The sequence below is a fragment of the Corvus kubaryi genome, unplaced genomic scaffold, assembly GCF_017639235.1.
Source record: "Corvus kubaryi isolate FWS band 111438036 unplaced genomic scaffold, C.kubaryi_AGA036_p1.0 37398, whole genome shotgun sequence".
Lineage (NCBI taxonomy): Eukaryota > Metazoa > Chordata > Aves > Passeriformes > Corvidae > Corvus > Corvus kubaryi.
Genome location: NW_024581137.1, coordinates 23,309,456 through 23,332,891, shown reverse-complemented (window position 1 = coordinate 23,332,891; position 23,436 = coordinate 23,309,456). Strand labels below are relative to the sequence as shown.

Genomic DNA, 23,436 nt, shown 5'->3' with positions numbered 1-23,436 from the left:
AGCCAGTTTTGCTCTGCAATGCTGTTAATCTTAAATACAGCTTTGTATGTATTTTAGAGACCAAAGGTAATGAAAGTAACTGTTACTGGTCTTGATAATATAAAACTGGATATTAGAATAAATTCTGCCACATGAAATGCATTGCCATTTTTCTTCAGAAGTCGCAAAGAGGGCATTCCTTTTGATCTGGGGGTATTTAGCAGCTTTCCATACTGGAACTGTGAAATATGAAATTGGCATGTTATTATAAATTCTTCAGTGTTAGCCTGGCCATGATGAAAGAACACTAATACAGTGATTAGTTTCTTTTCCTTTCATCTGCAGATCTAGTAAAACTTTCTTGCTTTGTCAATACAGAAAGTAAACAAAAAAGCAGTAATGTAAGCATTTTTATTCATCTCAGAATTCTCTTGTTTCTGAAAATCAGTGCAGTGTCTCAGAGTGAGTTTTCTAATCAGCTGAGACTTGTTCTCCACTGCTTCTAAATTATTTGATGTTCATGCAGGGCATATGAAGGAAGCAGAACAGATAGATAAGTTCTGTGTCTATAATAGGACCTAACTGAGATGATTTAGAAATTATTATACACATGGGGTCAGGAAAACAGAGTAGGGCAGTTATAATATTTCTTAAAATTCCTTCAAAACAAATACCTTGAACAGGCAGCACAGCTGTTCTCTTTTTTTTATGAGCTCCAGTCAAAAGGGTGCTCAGGTGTAAGGACTCATATTGATAGAGAATCCCTCTCTAGTCCTTATTATTGTGTATTAGCATTCCAAAAAAGCTCAAGAGTTGTATGTGCTCAGCATTTCATTTTTCAAGGTGATTTTCAACGTAGAAAAACCTGCTTTACCATTTCCTTTCAGCTAGTTAGCAAAAGAGCATCAGCTATTGGAAATATACTTGTGAGAGACATCAGCTGTGTTTTGGTTCTCTCCATTTAAGGTCATTGCAGAAACAAATGTGTTACATGACATACATACTGAAACAGGTAAATCCTTGCCTGTCAAGCAAATTTACAGTGATCTTATTTCAATTTCTGAATTCTGTTTTAGAGACTGAATAGTAATGAAACACTGTGAAATGGGGCTTTCTTCTTGATTGACTAGGAATAGTCAGTTTGCAGTGCTCCCTTTGTGGGTGAAATAAAGTATTCTCTTACTTAAATTGTCTTCAATTTGTTACACTTAAATAGTAATCAGCATAGTTCTATTTATAGGTAGTTTTTGCTTGAGTGAACATTGATATTTATGTTCAAAGAACAATCCAGTTAAAAATGGGTAAGCTAAAGTTGCAGCTTAGCAACCTGATCAAGTTATTTTTACTTCATATATTATAATTTACTTTTATTTGAAACAACCCCAACAACTGACATAATATAAATCAGGCTAAGTAGATACTTTAAACAGAGATTAATCAGGATGTGAGGATTAAATTAAATTATCTGGTATGATGACCTCCACATACTCTAAAGTTGCTTATTCACATGCTGTTTATGTGTAGCATGAACTAAAAATTTCAGGGTTTGCATCATTGTCTTTATTGGTTCAAATCGAAATAATAAAAATAGAACTAGAATTTTTTAAATGCTTTGTCATTTGTTTAAACCAGATTTTTGTGCAGCTGGCAGTTACAGAAGCCTGTAGAGTAGTTTGTCTATGCAGGTATTTTTCCTCCTCACTTGCTTGCACACTTGTCACAATCAAAAATCTGAGACTTGCTTGCCTGCTTCTTAAAATTGATTTATGCCTTCCTTAGAGCAATGTTCAGAAAAACAGCCTCAATGTCATTCAGCTGGAGAAGGTTCTTTCTAATACATGTGAGGAAGCCATGCCTCTTAGGGTAATTTTTCTTTGAGGAAGAGTGTTAGAGGGGTTTGGGTTTTTTTCCCTGTAACATGGAATGTTCTTCCTCATAAAAGAAAATTGTGGTCTCCTAATAAAAAGCAAGCTCCACATGAACACCCACATAAGTAACATGTCAAAATCTAGTCATTGTTTTAGTGGAGAGAAAATTGTCTGCTTGAGTGGATACCAGAGACATCAGTGGGTAAAGTGTGAAACAAAGTTGTTACTTCTTAAAACATACCCTAGGCTGAAAAACCTGCACGGTTCCATCTTACTAACTGCATTCAGCTGGGATTCCCTGAAAGGCTTTTTGTTTAGAAAGATCAGCTAAAGGAATAATTTATTTTTCTTATCCTCCACTACCAGCCTATTGCTTTCCTCCATAGAGCATTGTCTCATATGTATGTGCAGGTCAAGCCATAAAAGGGAAGATGTAGAGGAAAAGATCTGGAAAAGCAATGGAATGATGCCTAGGAAAAAGGAAGCACTGGGTAATGAGTGGTCGTCATCCTGAATGTTGGAATGAATGAGGAAGAGGAAAAATTGCATCCGTGTTATCTCACCCAAGCCACCAAAAGTGAATTACCTGGTTGTATCACTTCCAGTTGCTTTGCTAGGCAGTGAACTATGGAGTAGACATTTTGCTTCAGTATTCACAGATCCCAGCCCAAAATCATTGTATTTTTTATGTCTTTATGCTACATTAGGGCACTTCTCTGCCTTGTTATGACCAGGAAAATGAGTGTATTCATTATGTTAATAATAAATATTAGTTTATTGATTTAGGTTCAATTTTAAGCATCTTTTACAGATTAAAAATTTTAAGTAAAAATTTAATTCTACTGATATTTCTGTATATTTTAATTTATTTTCTCTACAGATGATTCACACCATCAAGACTCTAGTTGAAAATACAGATAGCTTATATGAGAAGATAGTACAGTGTCAGAAAGCAGGTAAGTGTAAGTTGCTTTTGAAAAATATTATACAGAACTTATTGCATTTTTTTTTATTTTCCAAAACTTTTAATCAATATTCAACTGTAGCAAAAAATAACCCAAAACCCAAACAACAACAAAAAACCTCATACAAAAAAAAGAGATGACTAATTTAGGCACATCCAGTAAGAGTGGAAAGACATTTCAAATCATAGAAATCAAAGATTCATAGAATTACATCTTGAATTTGGAAATTGCAAGTATTTTATTTATGGAGAGTAGCTTGTCAGTATAGTCACAAATGAAAACATAAGATTACAGGAGGCAAAGAGAATGATCCTCCTTCATGCTGAAATGTTTTAACCATTTACTCGTAGCTCCTCTTTCTCTATGAGAGAACTTTTTTTCTTTTGTTGTGGTAGCCCAATGTCTTCAAGAGCCTTGGTGAAGCTTGAATTGTCAGAAGAACATTGCCTTCTGATAATTACGTGACAGTAGTTCAGATATTTCATTCCCATGTTTCTCTAGACCTGTTGGGTGGTTCTGTGTTGGTCCCACAGGTTCTCTGAAAGTTTTCCTGGGTCTGATACACATTTTAAATAGATGGTAAAACTACTTCTTAATCTCTTCACAAACTGACCCTTTTTTATGTGTTATTTTGTAACAGTTTTCTCATTTGGACGCAACTGAGTTTTGAAGGTTTCCTTCATGTTTTGATAGCATGTCTGACCTTGATGTTTAATCATGCTTGTTTTCTTTTGATCTTTTAACTGTTTTATAAATAATGTTACAAATTTGCTCAAAGTGGTGCATCGCATTTTGCATCAGAAACAGGAATGCTGCCAAAGAGTCAGCCAAAGCATTTACAACCATGTTTTGCATGACTCAATTGGGATAAAAGCTTTTTATATACAAATAAATTTTTATCTACCTGATATTCAGCATCCTGCAGCTCCTGTCATCTTCCATGATTTTCTTCCATTCTTTGATTCACTTCTCTGCTCTCCTTCAAATTCCAGTGTCTTAGTTTTGTTCTCTCCCTCCCACCATTCTCCCCCACCCCCCCAAAAAAAAGCTCTTACACCCTCAGCCTTCATTTACAAATTCTCCCCTATTAACAGTAGCTTCCAGCTCAGATCAGCAGCAGGGAAAGCTTACCCACTCTGAATTTCTAGATCTCCCCTTGATTTACAGCACACACTTCAGATTCTGTGAACTTTAGTTAAGCCGCAGAACTGTCAAAATGCCTGAAAATTTTAAGTTGTCCTATTTACTTCAAGCTGTCAAACATAAATAATCGTAAATACCATGAGTGACAGAATATTATTTCACATATCTTATTGATAGATGTAGAGATTTATCCAAAATACTGTGATGGTTTTGGCTGGGATAGTTATTTTTCTTCCTAGTAGCTGGTATGGGACTGTGTTATAGAGTTGTGCTTAAAAACAGGGCTGATAATGCAGAGATGTTTTTGTTACTGCTGAGCAGTTCTCACACAGAATGAAGTCCTTGTTTTGCTGTGCTTGTGGGCACGGCTTTTGCTTTACCCATTAAGCTGTCTTTTTCTCAACCCACGAGTTTTCTCACTTTTGTTCTTCCGGTTCTCTCCCCCATCCCACCCAGGAGGAGTAAGCAAATGTGCAGTACTTAGTTGCTGGCTGGGGTTAAACCACAACAAGAGCAAACACAAAATATATTGTGCTGTTGTAAGGATGTTATCTGGTAGATGTGTGTTCTTGTTTCTTAAATAATTTCCCATTTATGTGGTGATAGTGTGCCATTTTTTTTTTTTTTAGTATCACCAGTGTCTTAAGCAGCTTAGATCCTTGGTTAGAGGTAAGGCAAAAGCTAGTTGCCCAAATTCTTGTATTTTTTAGAATAGTTGCTCTTCAGAAAAAATTGCTTTGTACTAGCTTATATGGATTCCTGTAAGCTTCCATATGTCTGACTTTCTTGAGTCTCACCACCTTATTTTATGTGGGGAACAGTTGGGTCCAGGAATCCTTTGTTTAAGAATGCTGAAGACTTAAAGCCCATGCTAAAGAGTGGAGATTTTGGTCTCCTTCAAATGAGAACCCTCCAGCGTGGTGACATAAGCCTAAGTATGGATTATGTAATAGATCCTGCTATTTAGGGCAGCTGTAGCCCTGCAGGGTCAAGGCATTTTTTAAGATGAATGAGCTGAACTGAATTACCTTTTAATATCAATGGAGTTTGAAGATTATCTGAGGACTGATTGATCTCATGATCTCAGTAGATGCTACTTTCTTTAATTACGAGTAAAAGATTATACGTTGTCCTATGCAGTTTCTTGATAAGGAGAAAGCAAAAGCGTGCCTTTGTCTGAGCTTTTTTGTTCTGTGGCTCAAAGAGTGAAAAAGCTGCTAAAATAACAAGTACACAAGCTGCCAATAAGCAGTAAATTTTTGTTCTCATAACCAGGCTTATAAGAGAATTTTTTTAAATAGACAAAGTGGATTCACTCTGTTAAACTGTTTTCTCTCTTAAGTTTAATAATAAGACTTTTGGCCTCCTATAAAATTCAGACCTAATTTGAAAATAAATGCGGTAATATTTCTTAGGTTGATGGCCTATTGGGTAAGCAAAGATACAATTACTGAGATGGCTATTTTCAGAATTCAGGTTCTTTGCTATTAATATGCTCTGAGAGCATTTAACTGTGAACATCTCTCCTCATTTTGCTTCTTTAGAATTAAACCGTATTAAAAACCTCTCTGTTTTCTTCATATCAGCATATTAATTCAGCTCAACACATTCAGTTCTTAGCTAAGTAGTTACTGAAAGCATTTTAGATACTTGAATATTGAAAAGATATGGGAACGTGATATTGCTTTGCTTCCCACTGTACTTTTCTTCTTTTCAGAATTAAGAAAAAAATCCATATAACTTCAAGATGACTGCAGTGCCATTTATTTTATTGCTATTAAGCCAGTTACAGATGCTGCAAGAAAATAGAATCTAGGTGCTAAAGGGAATTTGAAGATAATCTGGTCAATTCCCTTAATCTCTTAGAGACCTCAAATGTTCCGTTATCTTCGCTAGAGAAAAGAATTTGAATGTCCAGATCACCTTACCCCACTTATAGCCTCCTTTGTACCCAAATCACGTCATTCCTGTACTCCTCTTTTGAATCTTCCATTACATTTTTTGCTTTATAATTCAAATACTGCTTGAGCTCATCCCTGGTTAGAAGGGAGAATCATAACTTAGGAATTCATTTTGGCATTCAGCAGTGGAAACTCAGAAGAATGTTCCAAATATTCATTAAATTATGGGGAGCAAAAACTACCAAACACAGCTTGCTGGTGACAAAGAATTACTGAACTTAATCAAATGTAGGTATGACTGGAGGGTTTTTGGGCAACTTGGTCTAGTGGAAGGTATTCCTGCCCGTGGCAGAGGGCTTGGATCTAGATGATCTTTAAGGTTGCTTGGAACCCCAAACCATTCTATGATTTGATAATCTTGTGAAATATAACTTCAGTAAGGGTTAATTAATGAGTGTAGGGAAAAGGTAGCCTTGGTAATACATGCAAGGAATGATCTCTGAGGTTTCTGTTTTAATCCAGAAAATGAAGTTATCTTAAAGAGTTCTGGCAGTGTCAATTTCCTGGTAATACGATGCATAAATGTGTATTTCAGCACTGTTTGCTCAAACCAAGAGAGTTCAGATTCATAAAAAACATACATATTGCTTTCCATATGGTTTTATAGGCATAACCTTCCCTAGTTATCTGTGCAGCTAGAATTCTTGTTCAGATTCTTATTTTCTGGAATCTCAGCTACGCTATCCTTTCTTTGCATTTGGCCATCATAGTTTTGCCTTACACACGTCATTTTCCTGGCTGTCATTTTGATGATGTCGGTCCCTGGATGGATTTTTATACTTTTTTCCTCACTGTGCGTCAGGACCGAGCTGCTTTCACTTTTCTTGTGTTTGCTCATTTGGTAGCAAGAGTTTCCAGTGCCTAATGGATTGCTAGCCCTCGTCATGCTTTCTATCATGTTGTCCCACAGGCTCTCTGTAAACATCCACCAGGCTACTTCCTTTGAGTTTGTTTTTAAAAGTATCCCACAAATATAGCTAGATTGACACGTCCTCCTACCACCTTAACCAAAATAGCTTTTCATTGCTTCCTTGTACGCCTCACTCTTCCTTTATCCATCTGTTCTCTTCCTCATGCTTTGATTCGGAGTTGTTGGAGCAGAGTCTGTCTTGTTTATCCCATCTGTACAGTGGCTGACTTTATTTAATAATGCAAGTAATGAATGACATAAAATGAGTATATTTTCTAACATGTACTTCAAAGCAGCCCTTCAGCAGCATCAGAAACAGGATACAGTTTCAAGAAAGGAAATATCCAGCCATTCTGGTTGCCATTAAACACAGTACACCATATGTATTGGAAAAAAGTTAATCTGAGTTGCATGCAGAAAAATACTAGGATGGTGGCCATACAAACCCTTCAAATACTTCTGGTAGTTGAAAATTAAAGGAATAAAATCAATTTTGTTCAAATAGTTGTAGCTCTTACTTGCTTCCCCACTGTTACTATTTAAGCTTTCCAGCAAAATGATGTCTACTGAGCTGTTTGGAGGTGGGGTTTTATTGGTTTTGGTTTTTGGTTTTTTTGTTTTTGTTTTTGTTTTTTTGTGTGGTTTTTTTTTTTTAATTTGTTCAGGTTATTTGGATTCTAAGTTGGTTTTTGACTCAGGTTCACCAAAATAAAGCATGTAAGAAAAAGTTATATTCTGACAGACTAGATAATCCACTAACAGAGCAAAAGAAATTTATATACTCAACTATTGAGGAGCACTTTTGACTTGGTATATAGGCAGGCAATTGAGTTTTTATTTAAACTGTGAAAGGCAATGACTAGGTTCCCAATATTTCTGCAGTTTTCCCTGACTTGAAAGAGAATTTATGGTTTTTATGGTTTGGGTACTGTGGAGTTCAGCAGAACTTGTTAATCCATGTCTTCTGAAATACTGCCTCTCATTAGCAAGTCTTGACTTTTGATTAGAAGCCATTGCATTTAAACTATTGTTTGGTAAATAGGGAGTGAAGGAATGTTGCTTTATCTGTTCTCGTTGGACTTTGTACCTGAGAATATTTAATTTTTTTGACTCCCATCAGTAGGACATGCTGATCCTAAAGTTACATCCTAGAATTGGATTCATTACTATATTTTTCATGAGATTCGCAACAGAAAGCAAAGTCAAAAGAAAGCAATCTATAATATTTATCACCTTCACTAAATTCCAACATCACCTGCTATGACTAAAACAGCACTTGGAGACCCCTCTCAGCCAGTCTGCATGCTTCTGAAATACCTTGTTTTCCTTGTTTTCTCCATGTTCCCATTTCTTAATAAGTCAGCTATCAAATTGTTTTAACTCATTTCTCCACACTTTTCACAACATCATTTTCAATGTTTATTAGCACAATAGGCTTTCACTGATAGTTAAGGAAATAAAGGGTGTATTCAAGTTAATCCCTTTATTTATGTTTCTAAGCTTTCTGTATTTGGTTCATCATTTTTACCTGTTATTTCTTGTTTGCTCTTTGTCCTGTCTACTCCTTTTTTTCGGTATTTTTTCTTCCTATTTGTCCTTCCTCCAGGTATAGCTCCACAGCAGCTCAGATGATACTGTCATGGCATGTACTCCCTGGCTCTGTAAACCTGTTCCTCTCCTGTGCCTTGAATATTCTTGAAACCACATTCTACTGGGGAGGAGGAGAAGTGAAGAATTGCACTTAGATCAATTTAGGTAGTAGTGAATAGGCAATGAGTCATTTTTCTTTATGCTCAAATCTTTTTCACCGTGGTTCTTCACACCAGTCATACATCACATTTTTCCTGTATTGCTTCTCATACATAGCCCCCTGTAATATCTTGGATGGTATTGGTTTTTTTGTGGATCTGATATATTTTGCAAATGGGTAGATGATTCCTAGGAGACATCTCACATACTTCTTAATGATCTCACTCACTAGTACTGGGGCGAATACTTGACCAGCACAGGCTTTTGCATTACTCTCTTGAGTTTCCCCCTTCACATGAAGTCTTTTTTTTCCCCTCCTGTTATTGTAATGCTAGAAAAGAAAGAAGTTAGATTCCTGTGGAGTTGTAAGAGATTCATTACTATTGCCAGTGAAACAATGTGGGCTCAGCCAGATCTGAACACTGGGAGAAATTACAGTGTGCCATAAATCAATATCTTTATTAAGTCTGCATTCTAACATTCAATAAAATCAGAAACTTTTCAATAAAATCTCGTTGGTCTCTCTTGAGTATCAGGACTAATAAATAAAAGATGGAAACAGCAGTCTGTGGAAAGAAATCCTCTGCTTTGTACCTTTGTGTTTATGCCCTTTATTGACAATCTTAATTCATTCTCATACATGAAGTGTCTGGCTGAACTTCACCCCCATTCAGAAATATAGTCTGTCTTCACAGAGGAATGTCTTTGTGGAGTAGTTTTCTGTACAGTGAGGGTGGAATACCGTGAGTCAGTTTTCCAGAACAACTGTTTTAATATGTGAAGGTCTGGTTCTCTGTGAATTCTGTAGGAGCGTTATTTTGGAGGAACAGAAAAAGTGTTGGTGTGGGTTTTTTGAGTTCTGTCAGTTGTTATTCTTTTTGTTCACTTTGGTATCTAGAAGGTTAAGGTTACATAGGATTGTTCTGGAAAGTGTTTGGAAGGCTGCAGCTGGTTACTTAACCTTTGGAAGTAACCAAGTTGTAGCATAGATGTTACACATGTCCTCTTTTTAGCTTCATAGCAGTGTAAGCTTGGTACTACAACTACTTTGAATCTCTTCTCATGGTGTTTCTTAAAGAATTTAGTGACCATCTTAAGTCCTAAGTGGCTCCCTAGCATTAAAGAAAGTTTTTTATATTGAAAACTGAATTACTGTGATTGCATATGGCACTGTGCGAGTCTGGATTGGAAGACTAAACACTAATTTAAAAGGAAGGATGCAAAAAGGATGGTGCTCAGCATGCTGTGATGCCATTCTTGTTTGGAATGTTGGAATAAGAAGGTTCTCTGAAGCATGGAATTTGTCTTTACGACTTTTCAAGAATAATAGGGCAGCAGGCACCAAAATAGTTTTCAGCCACCTAAGTAGAGGCAGTACATCCATGTCTGTCTGTGCCTGAGGAACATTTCCACTTACTGCACAGTGTCAAAGAGGTTGAAGTAATTCAAAAATACTGAGCAACCAATTAAGGTAATATATTCTTTTGTCAAATAATAATAATCTAAATATATTGAATGCAAATAATTCGTACGTTGAGCATCTTGAATCTGCAGCAAAATACTCTCTGAATCTGGCAAGAAGTTCTGATTCTCTAGTTATGGAGTCAAATTTTTTCAGTGTCTTCAGTGGAAACTAAGTGTTTGGAACTACTTCAGCATCCAATCTTTGTTCCTGCTAAGAATCCATTTTTGCAGTTATTAGTGATTTTTAGAAAATACAGAGGTACTTTAAGCATTAGTTTATTAAGGTTCATTTTAAATCTTTGTGTGAAGAGTGTACTGTAAGGAAAATATATGAGAATTTACAAGTATAGTGACTTCTGTTGCTTCTCTAATGTGATGGATTTGATTTATTGTTGATATGATTTGATAGCCAGACTCTTTTCCTAATTGCTTTTTCTGATAAAATTAATTTTAAGAGGAAATTTTTGTGAGGCTGAAATAGCTGACTGTTTAAGGAATATAATCTAAAATAAGAATATTAAGAAACCTATTTAATGCTGTGAAAACTTAGAGCTGTAGCTTTCAAAGATGTGGCCAAGAGTAATGTAAAGCAAATTAAATATTTATATGTGGAAATAAATACTTACGGCTTAAATCCTTTCCTAGGATTCTTCCGTTTCCTTTATTGCCATTTAACCTACACAGTGTAGGAAGAAATATTTGAATATATAAACTGATTTCTTGCATTTTTTTTTCTTGTAAAGAACAAATCTGTGTATGCAAATTATTCACAGAATCTTTAAAAGTGTTTGAGATGAGTCTACATAGTAGTAGACCGGCAAGGTCTGGTAATCTAATCAAAAGCTGTGAGGTATTTTCCTTCCATTTAAAAATATTTGATGTTTATTTAGTTTTATTTTGTATTTATAACTCATTTGAAAAGTATTTTGTTTGCTTTTAAATCAAAGCGCTCTACCAGAAATGAAATAAACTGTATTTGACTTGACTTGAATTTAAGTGCTTCATACCTGGAGTATTACCAGTGTGTATTTAATATAGACACAGTCAAATTTTGTTTGCTACTCATTTCACATTAGGCCTACTCAGTATATGCATTTATTGCCAGAGTTTCATCACTGTGCTATTTCACTGATAAAGCTCTTTTTTAAGAGAGAAAACCTATACCAGGAGGAGCCCACCTGCTGTGTAGTCATGTCTCAGCTAGGTTGTAAATCATCTCTTGGCAAGAAAGCTTTCATCAAAGAAAACAAATGAGCATGTCAAGGAGAGATTTGGCTTTAGAAATACAGTAAAGCAAGTGTTGTGCTTGGTGTTTTGCTAAGGATTCCTTGAAAAATTAGTTTCTTGGTTCTCAGTTAAAGAAAAGGTGTGAATGTTTTTGCTATAAACTGAGGTTGTATGCCAGGGCTTTGTGATAGGAACTGTTACAAAAGCAAACAAACCTCAGAGCTCCCAACAGTTCCTGAACTCATATTGTACAGGCACGTACTCCAGTTTTCTGTGTTAGTTTCTTTTCAGATCTTGATTTTAATAAACATGTAATTATCATCAGGGTGTTCAAACAAAGATACATATATTTTATATAAAATTATAATTGCATGCACCTCAGTGACCTAAGGACACTTTCCTTCTCAATATATGCTTCAAAACTAGGTTAAAAATAGAAGTGTCACTTATGCTGCTTTATATGTCACATTTTAATAAATATCTTAAGTATGGTACTTTGGAACTATAGTGAAAGCCCACTAATGGGAGGAATTGCTAACCAACTTCCAACAGGTGTAATTTCTAGTTAGTAATTGAGGATAATGAATTGCATATGAAGCAGCTTCATTTTAAAGAAAGGAATAAACTATTTTTTCAAGCTAAACACAGTTGAAGATGAGTGTCTTTTAATAGTATAAAAAATGTTGCTTTTGAGATATATCACCAAGTAATATTTTTTTGGTGAAGATACAGTGTTGGCACTACATCAATATGCAGGGCATCTTTGTTCCAGCATTTCAAGCATCAGCAGAACCATAACACTCATTTTAAGCTCATATGAACGTTGTAAGTTCTGAAAGGTTTTTTATCTACTGAACACCTTGGTGAAAAATTAAATACTGAGAATCCAGGACATAAAACAAAGCTGAAGTTCCACTCTGGAAGCGTTTCTGACAAGTGATGGCTCAAAGTTATCATCCTGCCAAGACAATTATATTGCCTTGTATGTTTTATTTAGGAAAAATTTTTGTTATTGAAATATGTCATACTTCAATATGAGACACCTTGCTTTCTATACTGTCGTTTAGTCCTTGTTGAGTTTATTGACATAATTGTTCCATCAGAGTATGTTAAGCATAAATTAATACAGGTTTGAGATCCTATGCATGTAACACTGTAGGTCAGCCTGCAGCTGGTTGAGGAAACACGGGACTGTAAGGTCCTTAAGTCTGCTTCCCAGTACAACTCTTGAAAATTGATCATGTCAAGCTGTATTTTAGAATGGATATGAGTTTTTGATCTGAGTAATTTTCTCATTTTCAAGGCTGATTACAGAACCACATCTACAGTGGTAATAAATTTTGCATAAATTCTTATTTTGCTGGTGGACATCCATCCTAATATTGTCCTTTAGCCAAAGTGATCCTTTGAGGTCCAAGGTCTTACCTGACTGGTCTAGAGTATCAAGAGAGCAATTGCTCCTCTTCTGGTTTTCTTTTTGCAAGGCTAACCAAGCAAATTTTTGTTAGTCTCCTCAATGATACATGGTTCGTACTGCATTCAGTAGTCTTATAGTACTTCTCTTTTCCTCATGCTGTTTGAAGTTATTGAAAATGGGAGGAGAGAATTGTACGTAAAATTTCAGAATAGCATCTTGAATGGTAAGGTGTTCCCGGGGAAATGAAGAAGTGTTAAAGCCATCTCATGCATTGCAGGGCTGTGGGAAAGAGTCTGAGAGAGGGAAGACCTGAGACAGTCATGAAATTCAAATAACCAGCATTCAGTGGGGAACCAGAAAGAGATTCAGCACTGATGGGGAAAATATTATTTGGAAATACTGAAGGATTGCTTATGAGAATGCTTTAGAATAAACAAGTGTACTGCAGAGGAGAAGAATATGCTGTGAAATACCTGGTTATGATTAGGAAAATTTGTCAGCAGAATTTTGTTAAGTGTCAAAACCTGCTGTTGAATCATGCTATTGCTGTTTTGTTCCATATATTACAGTGTATTTACATGCCTTGCAATAGCTGGGGTGAACGTTTCACTGGAAAGCTGGTCTTACTAACGTGGAAGACTTGAATCAGTTTCTATTTTGCAAGTGCTCAGGAAATTGTATGGCTTCTGTCAGCTCACCCTTACTTGTGCAGTGATGACCAGACTTCTTAATGCAGGTTATGCAAACTAAGTGCCCTTAGTGCCCCCAAGCAGAAAGTCAGAAAGGGACTAAGGGCTAATGATGTTTGAAACCTCATCAGACTGTCATAAGCAGTAGAGTTACCACAGTCAAACAGGTTAAAGAAACCTAGAAAGTAGGACCAAGCCAGTCAGCCTCACTTCAGTCTCAGGAGAGGTGGGATATCCACCCTCGGTGATATTGAACAGCCACCTCAACACCGTCAAGGGCCACGTGTTCTCTCTGATGCTGGTTTTGAGCAATGGGATTGGTCCAGCGGTGCCTTCCAACCTCAATGATTCTATGCAAATAAGGATTTTAGTAAAGTTGACATCTCCAGTCAAAAGACCTTTTTAGATCTGAGCTTTCTGGCTCAAGGCAAGAATCAATAATAATTTCATTGTAGATAAATACATTTGTGCAATGGGCAAAAATTAAAACACAGGGCATACCATCCAAAGAGAAGAGCACACATCCTATATATTCATTGTGGTCACTCAGAAAGTTGTGAATTATATCTTTCTTAATATCTGCCACAATAAATGGAAAATATGACTAACTTGTGCTTTCTTTGATTGAGATGGTATATGCAAAAACATATTGAGTGATATGTCAGGGTAATAGTATGCCTGTTATCATTCAAGAGCTCTCAGGCTGTTCAAAATTACTAATTGACTAATAAATCGAGAAGTAATTAAGCCTCATAAAAGTGACTTGTTTACTATATCTTAATGAGAGTGAGAGCTGAATTTTTACTTGCAAGGAGACAGAAAATTGTGTATATAAAAAAGTCATTTAACATTGAGTTTTCTTTGCAAGCATATCCTAAAGGCACGCTTACATGAGTTTGTATGGACATGTAGTTTATTTTATTAATTTAGCTGTAAATGAGAATGTCTTTCCTCTTTTTTTTTTTTCTGTTATCTTGGAAGAATTTTAATTTTGGAATTTAACACTTGTGTTATTCCTTTGTCATAGTTGATGCATTAAATAGTTCCAAGGCAAAGTGCAAGAAAACCAAGTGGGAACATATAAGAGGAATACCAAGAGAGACATAATCAACAGTTAAATGCTGTGCTGCATTCATGCTCTAAAATTTAGTTTTCCATATATTGTGTAGTGAATACAATTAATTCCTTTCAGCAGAAGGAAACACTGAGACAAAGAGATGAAATAATTAATTTCAGTTAATCAGGCAAGAGCTAGTAATGGAAGCAGAAATAGAATTCAAATCTACTTGTCCCTGCTTGTATGTTTAGGCTTACAGTAGCATAGATTTAGTGTAGCATGATGATGAGGAGTTGGCCAGTGTGTGAGAGATGTTGAGGATAGGGGGGTGATTAGTGCTGTTTAAGCAGGATGCCCCTGTTAGCTGAGGGTTTACAGGTGTGTGCCCTGGTAGGATGATTTGACTGTTTCATTTTCTGAAGAAGGGTGATGAGATGATCCTGCCAACTGCCAAGTGTACTTAGCTGGGGTGGAATGGCTTTGGCAGAACACAAATGTATTGTAGCATGAGTGTAGACAAGGAAGAGCATCACCACCGAAGGTTGTTAGTGAACAAAAAAGGAGGTTTTCTGGCTGGCAAAATACATGGTCACCATAGTCTCTGTGATATCAGGGACTTCATGTACATCAGAATAATCTGAAATCTACAAAGTACTGATTTCACGTTTAATATGCAGACCCTCAGCATGATTATTATATCTCTCTGAGTGGCTTTAGTTCAAGTTATGATTGATTGCTGGTGTCCACTGACTTAAAAAGCAGTAATTGTAAAGATGGAAATGAGGTACAGAACTCCAAAAGTTTACCAGTATGTCTCAGAATTCATTGTACAGATCAGAAAATCTGTACTGTCATGATGGCTCCACAAATGTAATATTTTAAGTATGGATCTGTGTATAATCTTTCCATAATCATATTGGGAGTTTATTATTTTAGTTGATGTGAACAAAAAGTGGATACTTGGAAACAATGATGGGTTAATGGACTTTAATGTCTCACCTGTTTAGAAATCTGTTTTGGGGAAATATAGTAGGAACATTTTATTTGAGACTGCAGTCAGAGCTATAGAGAAGTGATTGAAATAAAAATGATACAGTATGTTAATTCAGGGAAAATATTTGCAATTTATTTTTCTTGTAGCAAAATTTAAAATAGTAAGAAAAGGTAGAAAGAACAATTTTGCCTTTCAAATGAATCTGTGAATACTTTTAAAAATGTGTGTGTGCATATGTGGGAGTAAGCTAAGGGAATGTACAATGAAAACATTCAGTCATCTCTCTTTCTTTTAATGAGACATGAGTGTGGGATAGAGAGATTATGAAGAAGAGATACTTATAATGTCCTTAAAAGTCAGTCTTGTCTCAGATTGACAGCCAACCCAGGTTTGTATGCTTATTCATGGTAATTAAGTACATGTAAATTTTGAAGCATGCACACTCACTGGGCAAATAGAAGACCTCAACCAACATAGTTAAAATTATAATTTGTACTTTAACTATAACTTGGTTTTATGTTCATAGGTGTAAGTCACAACCACTTGCCAACTTTTGACTTCAAAATACCCTGTATGTTATTAGAGATGGAGATCCTGAGAGCACAACTGAAGTATGACTTTCATAGGAGAGTAGCTGTAATCCATGCTAGGTTATTGTGTGTACCCATAGAAGGACATTTTACTTCTCCTGTGTGAAGGAAACTGTTTAAAGTTTATTTTTATATGGCTTGTAACAGCAGCATAGAAAGCAAATTATGGTTCTGCTATCCGTGCAATGTGCTGGGTAAAAACCAAAACTTTGGTTGGTCTGCTCAGTGCTTAGATTAAGGTAATCTGAATTCTACCAAAATGTTTTGATTTGGAGTTTGTTGGATATGGGTTTTGTGGACACAGTAGTTTACATGGTGTGGTAAAATGTCCTTGGCAAGTTCACTTGGCATTCCTCCTTCACAGGTGTTCCTTTACTTCTCAGGGATAAGGTAAAGTGTTTATTTTCTGGGCAGATGCCACCATATAAGCTGTAAGCTGGACAACTGTGATGTAAATGCATAAAAGAGCAAGGCACAAAGTAAATTTATTTGGCTAGAGTAGTTAATGAAATTACTGCTTCCATCCTATAGCAATTACAAAGAGGTTTTTACGTGTGGTACAACAAATTCAGTTGTGCTTACAGATTATATTTCTGTAGGAAATACTTGCTGGGCTCCATCTTTGTATAGCAATGACCTAACAAGTGCTTCAGTGGATTTTGGCTTAGAGAGATTTGTATATATTGGCATGTTGTATAACATTCCATCTTACTACATCAGATGGATTTGTGCTTGAAGAATAAAATTTTTGAAGCTTTTTCATTGTCTTTTTGCCATGTTAGTTTCAAGTTGCTATCTCTGTGATCACAAAAATGCACTAAAATAGATACTATATTCCTCCCTCTTTTATTCTCCACAGCAATGGAGTTTCATGAAAACCTGCACAATATAGGAGCAAGAGAAGGCCTAAAAGAAAGAAAACTGCAAAAATCAGTAGAAAGTTTTACGTGGAACATTACAATTTTAAAGGTAATGTGTCTTCCTTTGGTTACTGTATATTTCTGTTCAAAACGGTCATTCTAATATTGTTACTGGTCATTACTCTGTGTCACAGTTCAACTGGATTTATTCACTTCTATAATCATAGTCATTTTAGCTTATATAACCTGAAACACAGCAGACTCTCAACGTGACTTGTTATTCTCTTGTGGTGTTATGGAAGCTTACTTCATTTAGTTTGTCTAACATTTTCTTCTTGTAATCTTCTAACATTAGGGATCCTTGGTAATCTTTAATACCTGACTGAAACAATGAGTCTTGACTTCTGCAAGTGGGTCGGGCTGGAAGGAAGCTATGATGTTGTTTAAACCCTCTTTTGTGATTTGAAAGGGAGTAAGTGTTAAGGTTAATGCAGTTACTGAAAAACAAAAGCGAAGCTGTTACTACTGCAGTCAGTGATGAATGGTGATTAATGGTGGAAGCAATTATGTTCATAATCCAAGCTGGAATAAATTGAATGTATGAGCTGGAGACTCTTTACATTTTGTTGAGCACGTTTGCTTACATTTTGACAAAAGAGTAAATGGTGAAGTATAAGAAAAGCTTTCAGCCAGAGACCCTCAGGAAACTAGAACAGTTCAGGTTTCCTATTGGTGGTCTTTTATCTCAGCAGAGTATATCAAAATTTATAGAGACAGCAAAACTGCTTCCCTTAATTTATTCTCTTGACACTATACTTCTAGCCCAAATTATTCAAATTTTGTGTTTACATCCACTAATGAGTTCTTCTCTCCCATTCAATCAAATACTTCTTCACTACATTAAACTATAAAGTCTGATTTAATTATAAAGAAAATTATTTTCTTCCTTGTGGTTTTTATTTTTAGTTCTTCTTGAAAATACCATTCCGTACTGCCTCTTCTTACACAGAACTATGGTGGAAAAGCAGTAATGCATATGTATTTCTCCAGCTTTCCCTGTTGGCTTGAACTGTTAAGCTTTTCATGGTGTCACTTGGTGCACCAATCCCTCTTGTGTTATACTGCACAAATCCAATGCCGAGGAGAATCAAAAAGTGGTGAAATTTGCTACAGCATGTACAGTTAATGCATTCTAAAAATATGCATGCAGGTTCTGTTTATAGGTAAAGGACCAGAATATCACATTTCCTGTATCAGAACAGAGTTTCCTGAACACAGTGTATGGGATGTGTCATGTATCAGTCCTGTGCTTCTGAGGGGATAGAGAAGAGTCAGTTCAGTGGGTTTGGGCAAATGTCAAAGAAACAAATTCTTATTCCTTCTTTTCTGTCAAAGGTGTCAGATACCGGCTTGAATAGGCAAATCTATTTTAATGCTGCCTGAAACAGCAGTACCTTTGCTTCATCTCTGCTTTACATTCTGAACATAAGGGTTGGTGGGGGGGAGGTTTGCAGTTGGTGAGTGACTGAAATGTGAAGTCGTGATTTCTGCGTTAGCCAGGAATCGGAGAAGCCACATGGTAGGTCTGGCTCCAAGAAGCACTGAAGGGCTTGTGTGCATGTCCTTAGGATTAACATAATTATGAAGTTAAAGGCCTTCCTTTTGAAGAAATGATTGAGAAAATCTCTTCAACATTGACTTGGTGGTTTTCTTCTACTCAGAGATTAAGATTCTTTCTTTAGGAAGATAGAATTTGTCCCATAATTAATACTTCAGTTAAAAAAATTGGTGAGATTTTAATCAGCCTGGTGTTGAAACCTTAACAGGAGTGTTACAGAAAGTTCTGGTATGTTGTTACATCTTAATAGTTGTTTACAGGTACTGCAATTCAGATAGGCATCTGCTAAGTGCTGTTGCTCATGTTTAGAGGTACAGCAAGTTAAAGGCTGAGATTTGTTTGAACTGACACACTGAGGTTTTTCACTCTTTAACTGTGGGCTGCAACCATACTCTTGTGTCATATAATTAAGCAGAAGTTAAACAATTTCTAAGACACTACTCTTCCTGTCTGGAGAAAAAGATCTACAATCATAATTTCAATCTGTTTTTCCATTTCCATGTTTCCAGTTCTCAAAAAACTAGGAGAGAACAGGGATGAAAAGTGAACGTCCACATTTTTTTGAGTAGAAGTTGAGCACAAGAGCAACAATCTGAACAACCTTGTGAATTTCTTTTATCTGATGAATTCGCTGCCTTCTTCAAATTAACTTCCTTCTGAAATAGTACAAAAATCCACGTGGAAATACACAGTAAATATGTGGACTCTTGGCTATGATATAGGAATTATTGTGTGGCTCTGAACAGCATTACTAAATAATCCTGCATGAGTGCCACCCTCAGCTCCCACCCAGAGGACTCATGCAATGCTCACATGGTGTGGCTAATGTATTTTCCAAACCAATTAAGCTGCATTTTACCCTCGAGATACATATTGATAGTTCTCTTTCAATTGGGACATTTTCACTACAGTTGATGCAATGGAAAGTTTGATAAAATAACAAAATTGACAACTTAATTCTAGGGAAACTTTTTTAGAACATCTGACGTAGTTATTAAATATCTATATGTGTTTTGCATGCACATGCATTACAGTTACTGTTTTAAAGGATTTAATTTTTCTTAATTTGAAGCCATGTGGCCAAATTTATTATCAGTACAGTATGTTTGAATTCAGCTGAAATACTTCCATCCAATTTGTGTATGTGTATGTGCACAAATGCCCATTCTTACTCACCCCATATATATACACAGAGATATTTAACTTCAGAACATCACTTAAAGTAAATTTGGTCTGTTGCCTGATTTAGAGATTGAATATTCATCTCCTTCAAATAGACAGTTATTTGCTAGTAATTTATTTATTGTTACTACTCGGGCTGATAGAATTCATATTCTCTAAACATAAATAATCACATTTTCTGCCAAAAGTACGCTGCTGAAGAAAGAAAATCACTCACTGCTGTTGCAGACTCCTACAACCTATTGTAAAAATTTATGGACTTGTCTGGCATAGAAAAACTTTGAGAAAAGCCATCTATAAGGCTCAGAATTTGAGATGCCCGTAGGAGGAACATAACAGCATCTGTAAATTAGTCTTGGCAATGAAGAGCTGTTCTAAACACAAAGGGAGACTTCAATGGAAGTACTTGGAATGAAGATGGGACTCCTTACTTCAGCGTTTGTTATATGTTCCTTGTTGGCTATGTACTTTTAGACGTCACTTTAGACGATGTAAATTACTTTCTCTTGCAAGGCACGCAGTCCATGCAAGGCATCTGTTATCTCTGTAATAGCATTGGTTCTGCACCTACAGTATTTTCAAAAATGTATTTATAAATGGAACATTCAAAGCACTTACAGGACTGCAGCTTCTTACTTTTTAAAATACAATCTGAACTTTTCCAACCAAATCTCCAAGTGAATTCTAGCAGCCATGGAACATTCATAAAGCCTCTGATAGTTGCTGCCTAGTCCTGTAGTTCAATTTAAATATCTGAAGCTACTACTCTCTTGATGTTGCTGGACTGATGGGATTCTGGCTCCTAATTAAACCCTTATTTAGAAGTTAGGAAGTTAAGGCCTTTATGTCCCGATTCCAAAACTGCACTCAGAACACGTCAGCTGGCACAGAACATTGTAGTGTGTCATGGAATAATAGAATGGCTGAGGTTGGAAAGAACCTTAAAGATCATTCAGTTTCAACCCTTCTGCCATTGGCAGGGACACCTCCCACTCGACCAAGTTGCTCGAAGCAATGTTCTATTGTACTCTGAGGAGCACTTTGAGAAAGGGATACTGGCTTCTTATATTTCCTGATAGGAGCTTTGGGTTCCAGATCCTGAGCTAAAGATCAGTCATTAATGATAGAGTTTCTTGGGATTTTTTTGGGGGGAAGGGTGCTCATGCTGTTATTTCAAATGTCATCTGTACAGTTTTACTTTCAGGTTAACACACCTAGTGAAGAACCAGTTAATGAAAAATCATGAGTGAATACGTAACAGCTCATGAAGGTAGCTGTGCTGAGACATTCTAGTTGATCCTATATCCAACTGACTCTGAAATGGTAACTCATTTTGCATGTACAAGAACTGATAGGAACCATTTTGGGTTTGGTTTTAGTTACTGTTAAGAAGCTATGATATAAAAACACTACCTCTTAGCCAAAAGTTTCAGAACAAACAGAATGTTTTGAAGAATGATTTAAGAAAAAATAAATCAGACTAGATGACATGGGCGTATTGGGCCAGAGAGATATAAAGGGTACTGAATTGGGCTTTCAAATTAATCCGTATTCTTTATTGTTGCTGTTTACTAAAAGCTTCTGAATGAATATCAGTTTTGTTCTTTGATCTTCTTTAAGGTCTTTTTTCATGCCTGCCTAGAAAACAACTTTTTCTGAAGCCTGTAAATATGAAATATTCAAGTTACGTAGGGCTCAGTTCTGTAAGTGAATTTTAACCATGGTGAAGGAAAGGGAGCAGCAGTTGCTGTGTGCTGCTGTGAGGAGAGCACTCTCCCAATACTCTGCAAGGCCTAGATCCATCCTGCTCCGAGTTGGGAATTACCACAAGCTGCCTGTTAACTGTAGCGCTGGAAGTAAATTCAAGTTTTTGGTGTGCTTGCCAGACAACACTAAGGACTAAATTAATTTACGTTTCAACTTAATCTGAGATGAGAGCCTGGTGAAGACAGCCCTTCCACACAGAAAGAAACACACTGGTTTGCTTCTGCAACTGCTTCAGATCCCAGCATTGAGCTCTCTGCTTTGTTTCTTGGAACATGGGTTTTTTGGCACTCCCTTAAGATAAATCTGCTTGCCCTAAAGTTTGAGCTCTTTGTAAGTTTCTTGTATTGACTTTACAATGTGCATTTTATCAGAGCAAATTGCTACAGTCATTTGGGTCTGCTGAGAAGGTGAAACACTCCTGAGTAGTCCATAGATCCGAGAGATTCCCATGTTCCAGCTTGCAGTCAACTGACTTTGCTATTAACTTACCTTTTAAGTCAATGACACCTACTGTGAGAATCAGGAGGCATAAAATATAAAGAATTGAAACTGAATCTTGAGAGCCCTTGGAGAAGAGAAATTTGATACCTAACTAGAAGGAAAGACTTTGTTTAATTGAGTGTGTGTGATGGCAGTCTTTTTCCAGATCTGGATGACTTTTTAAATTTTCTGCCTTTCAGATCCATTTTATTACTTTTCAACAGTGTTCATTGTGACTTCAACTTGAATTTTTGAGGTGCATGCTGTTTTATTTCCCCAGCATATGTGTTCATGGTGGTATATCAACAGAACTAAGCACTTCATATCAATTGTGCAGAGCTCTCTCACTTGAGCTCATGACATATTTGGTAGCAGTGGTTGGCTCTTGTTTTATCTTGAGATCAGGACGTACCAGCAGCTAATGACAACAAGGTTTCACAAACATTTTTCTGAGTTCAATGGCATTCAGAAATAAATTCTGAGCATTGGAGAAGAGAGTAACATGCACTGATACATTTTTCTATTTCACCCTGGTCTGAACACCTTGTCTGCAATAATCCAGCCCTGATCCTCTTTTGTCTTCGAAGTTCATCTTCCCTGATCGGAATTGTCCAGGCACTCACAGTTCCCTGCTGAAAACCAGCCATTCCTGCTAACCCCTGATTCCTTGTTCTCCACTTTCCTACATCCACTGTTCTGTTCCCACTTGGTGCCTAATAGTCTCTTCTTCCTCCTTGCCACCTCTAGAGATCCTTCCCAATGAGTGTTAATTTTCATTTTCTCATTACCTTACCCAATTCATTGCATTCAGCAGGCTTCTCCCTGCTCAGTGTTTTTGTTTGTTTTTCTCTCACCAGCTTTTATTCTCATTACCAATCAATTCACTGTGTTTTTTAGTTGTTAGTCCTTCTACTTGTCTGTAATTTTCAGGCTTCTTTCAATATGGTGAATTTTATCAATCTCTTTTCTTTCTGTATTCCAACCCCAAATGTTGCCTTAATCTTCCCCTTTCTCTGCTCACCTGTCAGATCCAAATTCAGTGTTGTTGCACTGTGTTTGTGTTTCACAATCTCCTCGTGCAGTAAGATCTAGTATCTGCTTTGTATAGTGCAGTCCAGCTTCCCTTTCTGCAGTCCTACGCTTCTTGCCAGGTCAGTCCCAGAGATCACTCTTGCACCCTCCTTTTCCCCATCCAACTCTTCTCCAGAGTCTCTGTCTCAGGCTCTTCCTTCCTCTCCTCTAGTCTGGCTTTTTGTCTGCCTGCATTGGCAACCCAATGTTGGTGGCTTGGAGAAGCCATCCAGGAAAAAAACAACTTTTTTCCTAACACACATTCATTATTCTGTGGGAATGAAATACACATTGTCTTGCCACATTGCTGGAGCTGTCAAGAGATGAAGGATGATCAGGAGTGGAATCCTGAGTGGTTGTAGTAACCACATTCAAAATCTGATTTTTGTTTATTAAAAGCTCATAACTTGGATTTACTACCCTGTAGTCATTTGAATTACAAGTC

General features: G+C 36.5%; 1 protein-coding gene across 2 annotated transcripts in view; it reads left to right on the top strand.

Moving 5' to 3' along the window:
• The window catches only part of PLCL2 (phospholipase C like 2), a 100,710-nt gene that overhangs the window by 73,890 nt on the left and 3,384 nt on the right, over nucleotides 1–23,436 (top strand). The window contains exons 5-6 of one of the 2 annotated variants that reach the window (XM_042043431.1): nucleotides 2,728–2,803; nucleotides 16,873–16,982. In XM_042043431.1, the coding sequence (XP_041899365.1) occupies nucleotides 2,728–2,803; nucleotides 16,873–16,982 (186 nt within the window). Of the gene's footprint in view, nucleotides 1–2,727; nucleotides 2,804–16,872; nucleotides 16,983–23,436 lie in introns of those variants that run through there. The other variant, XM_042043432.1, reaches the window with a different exon arrangement.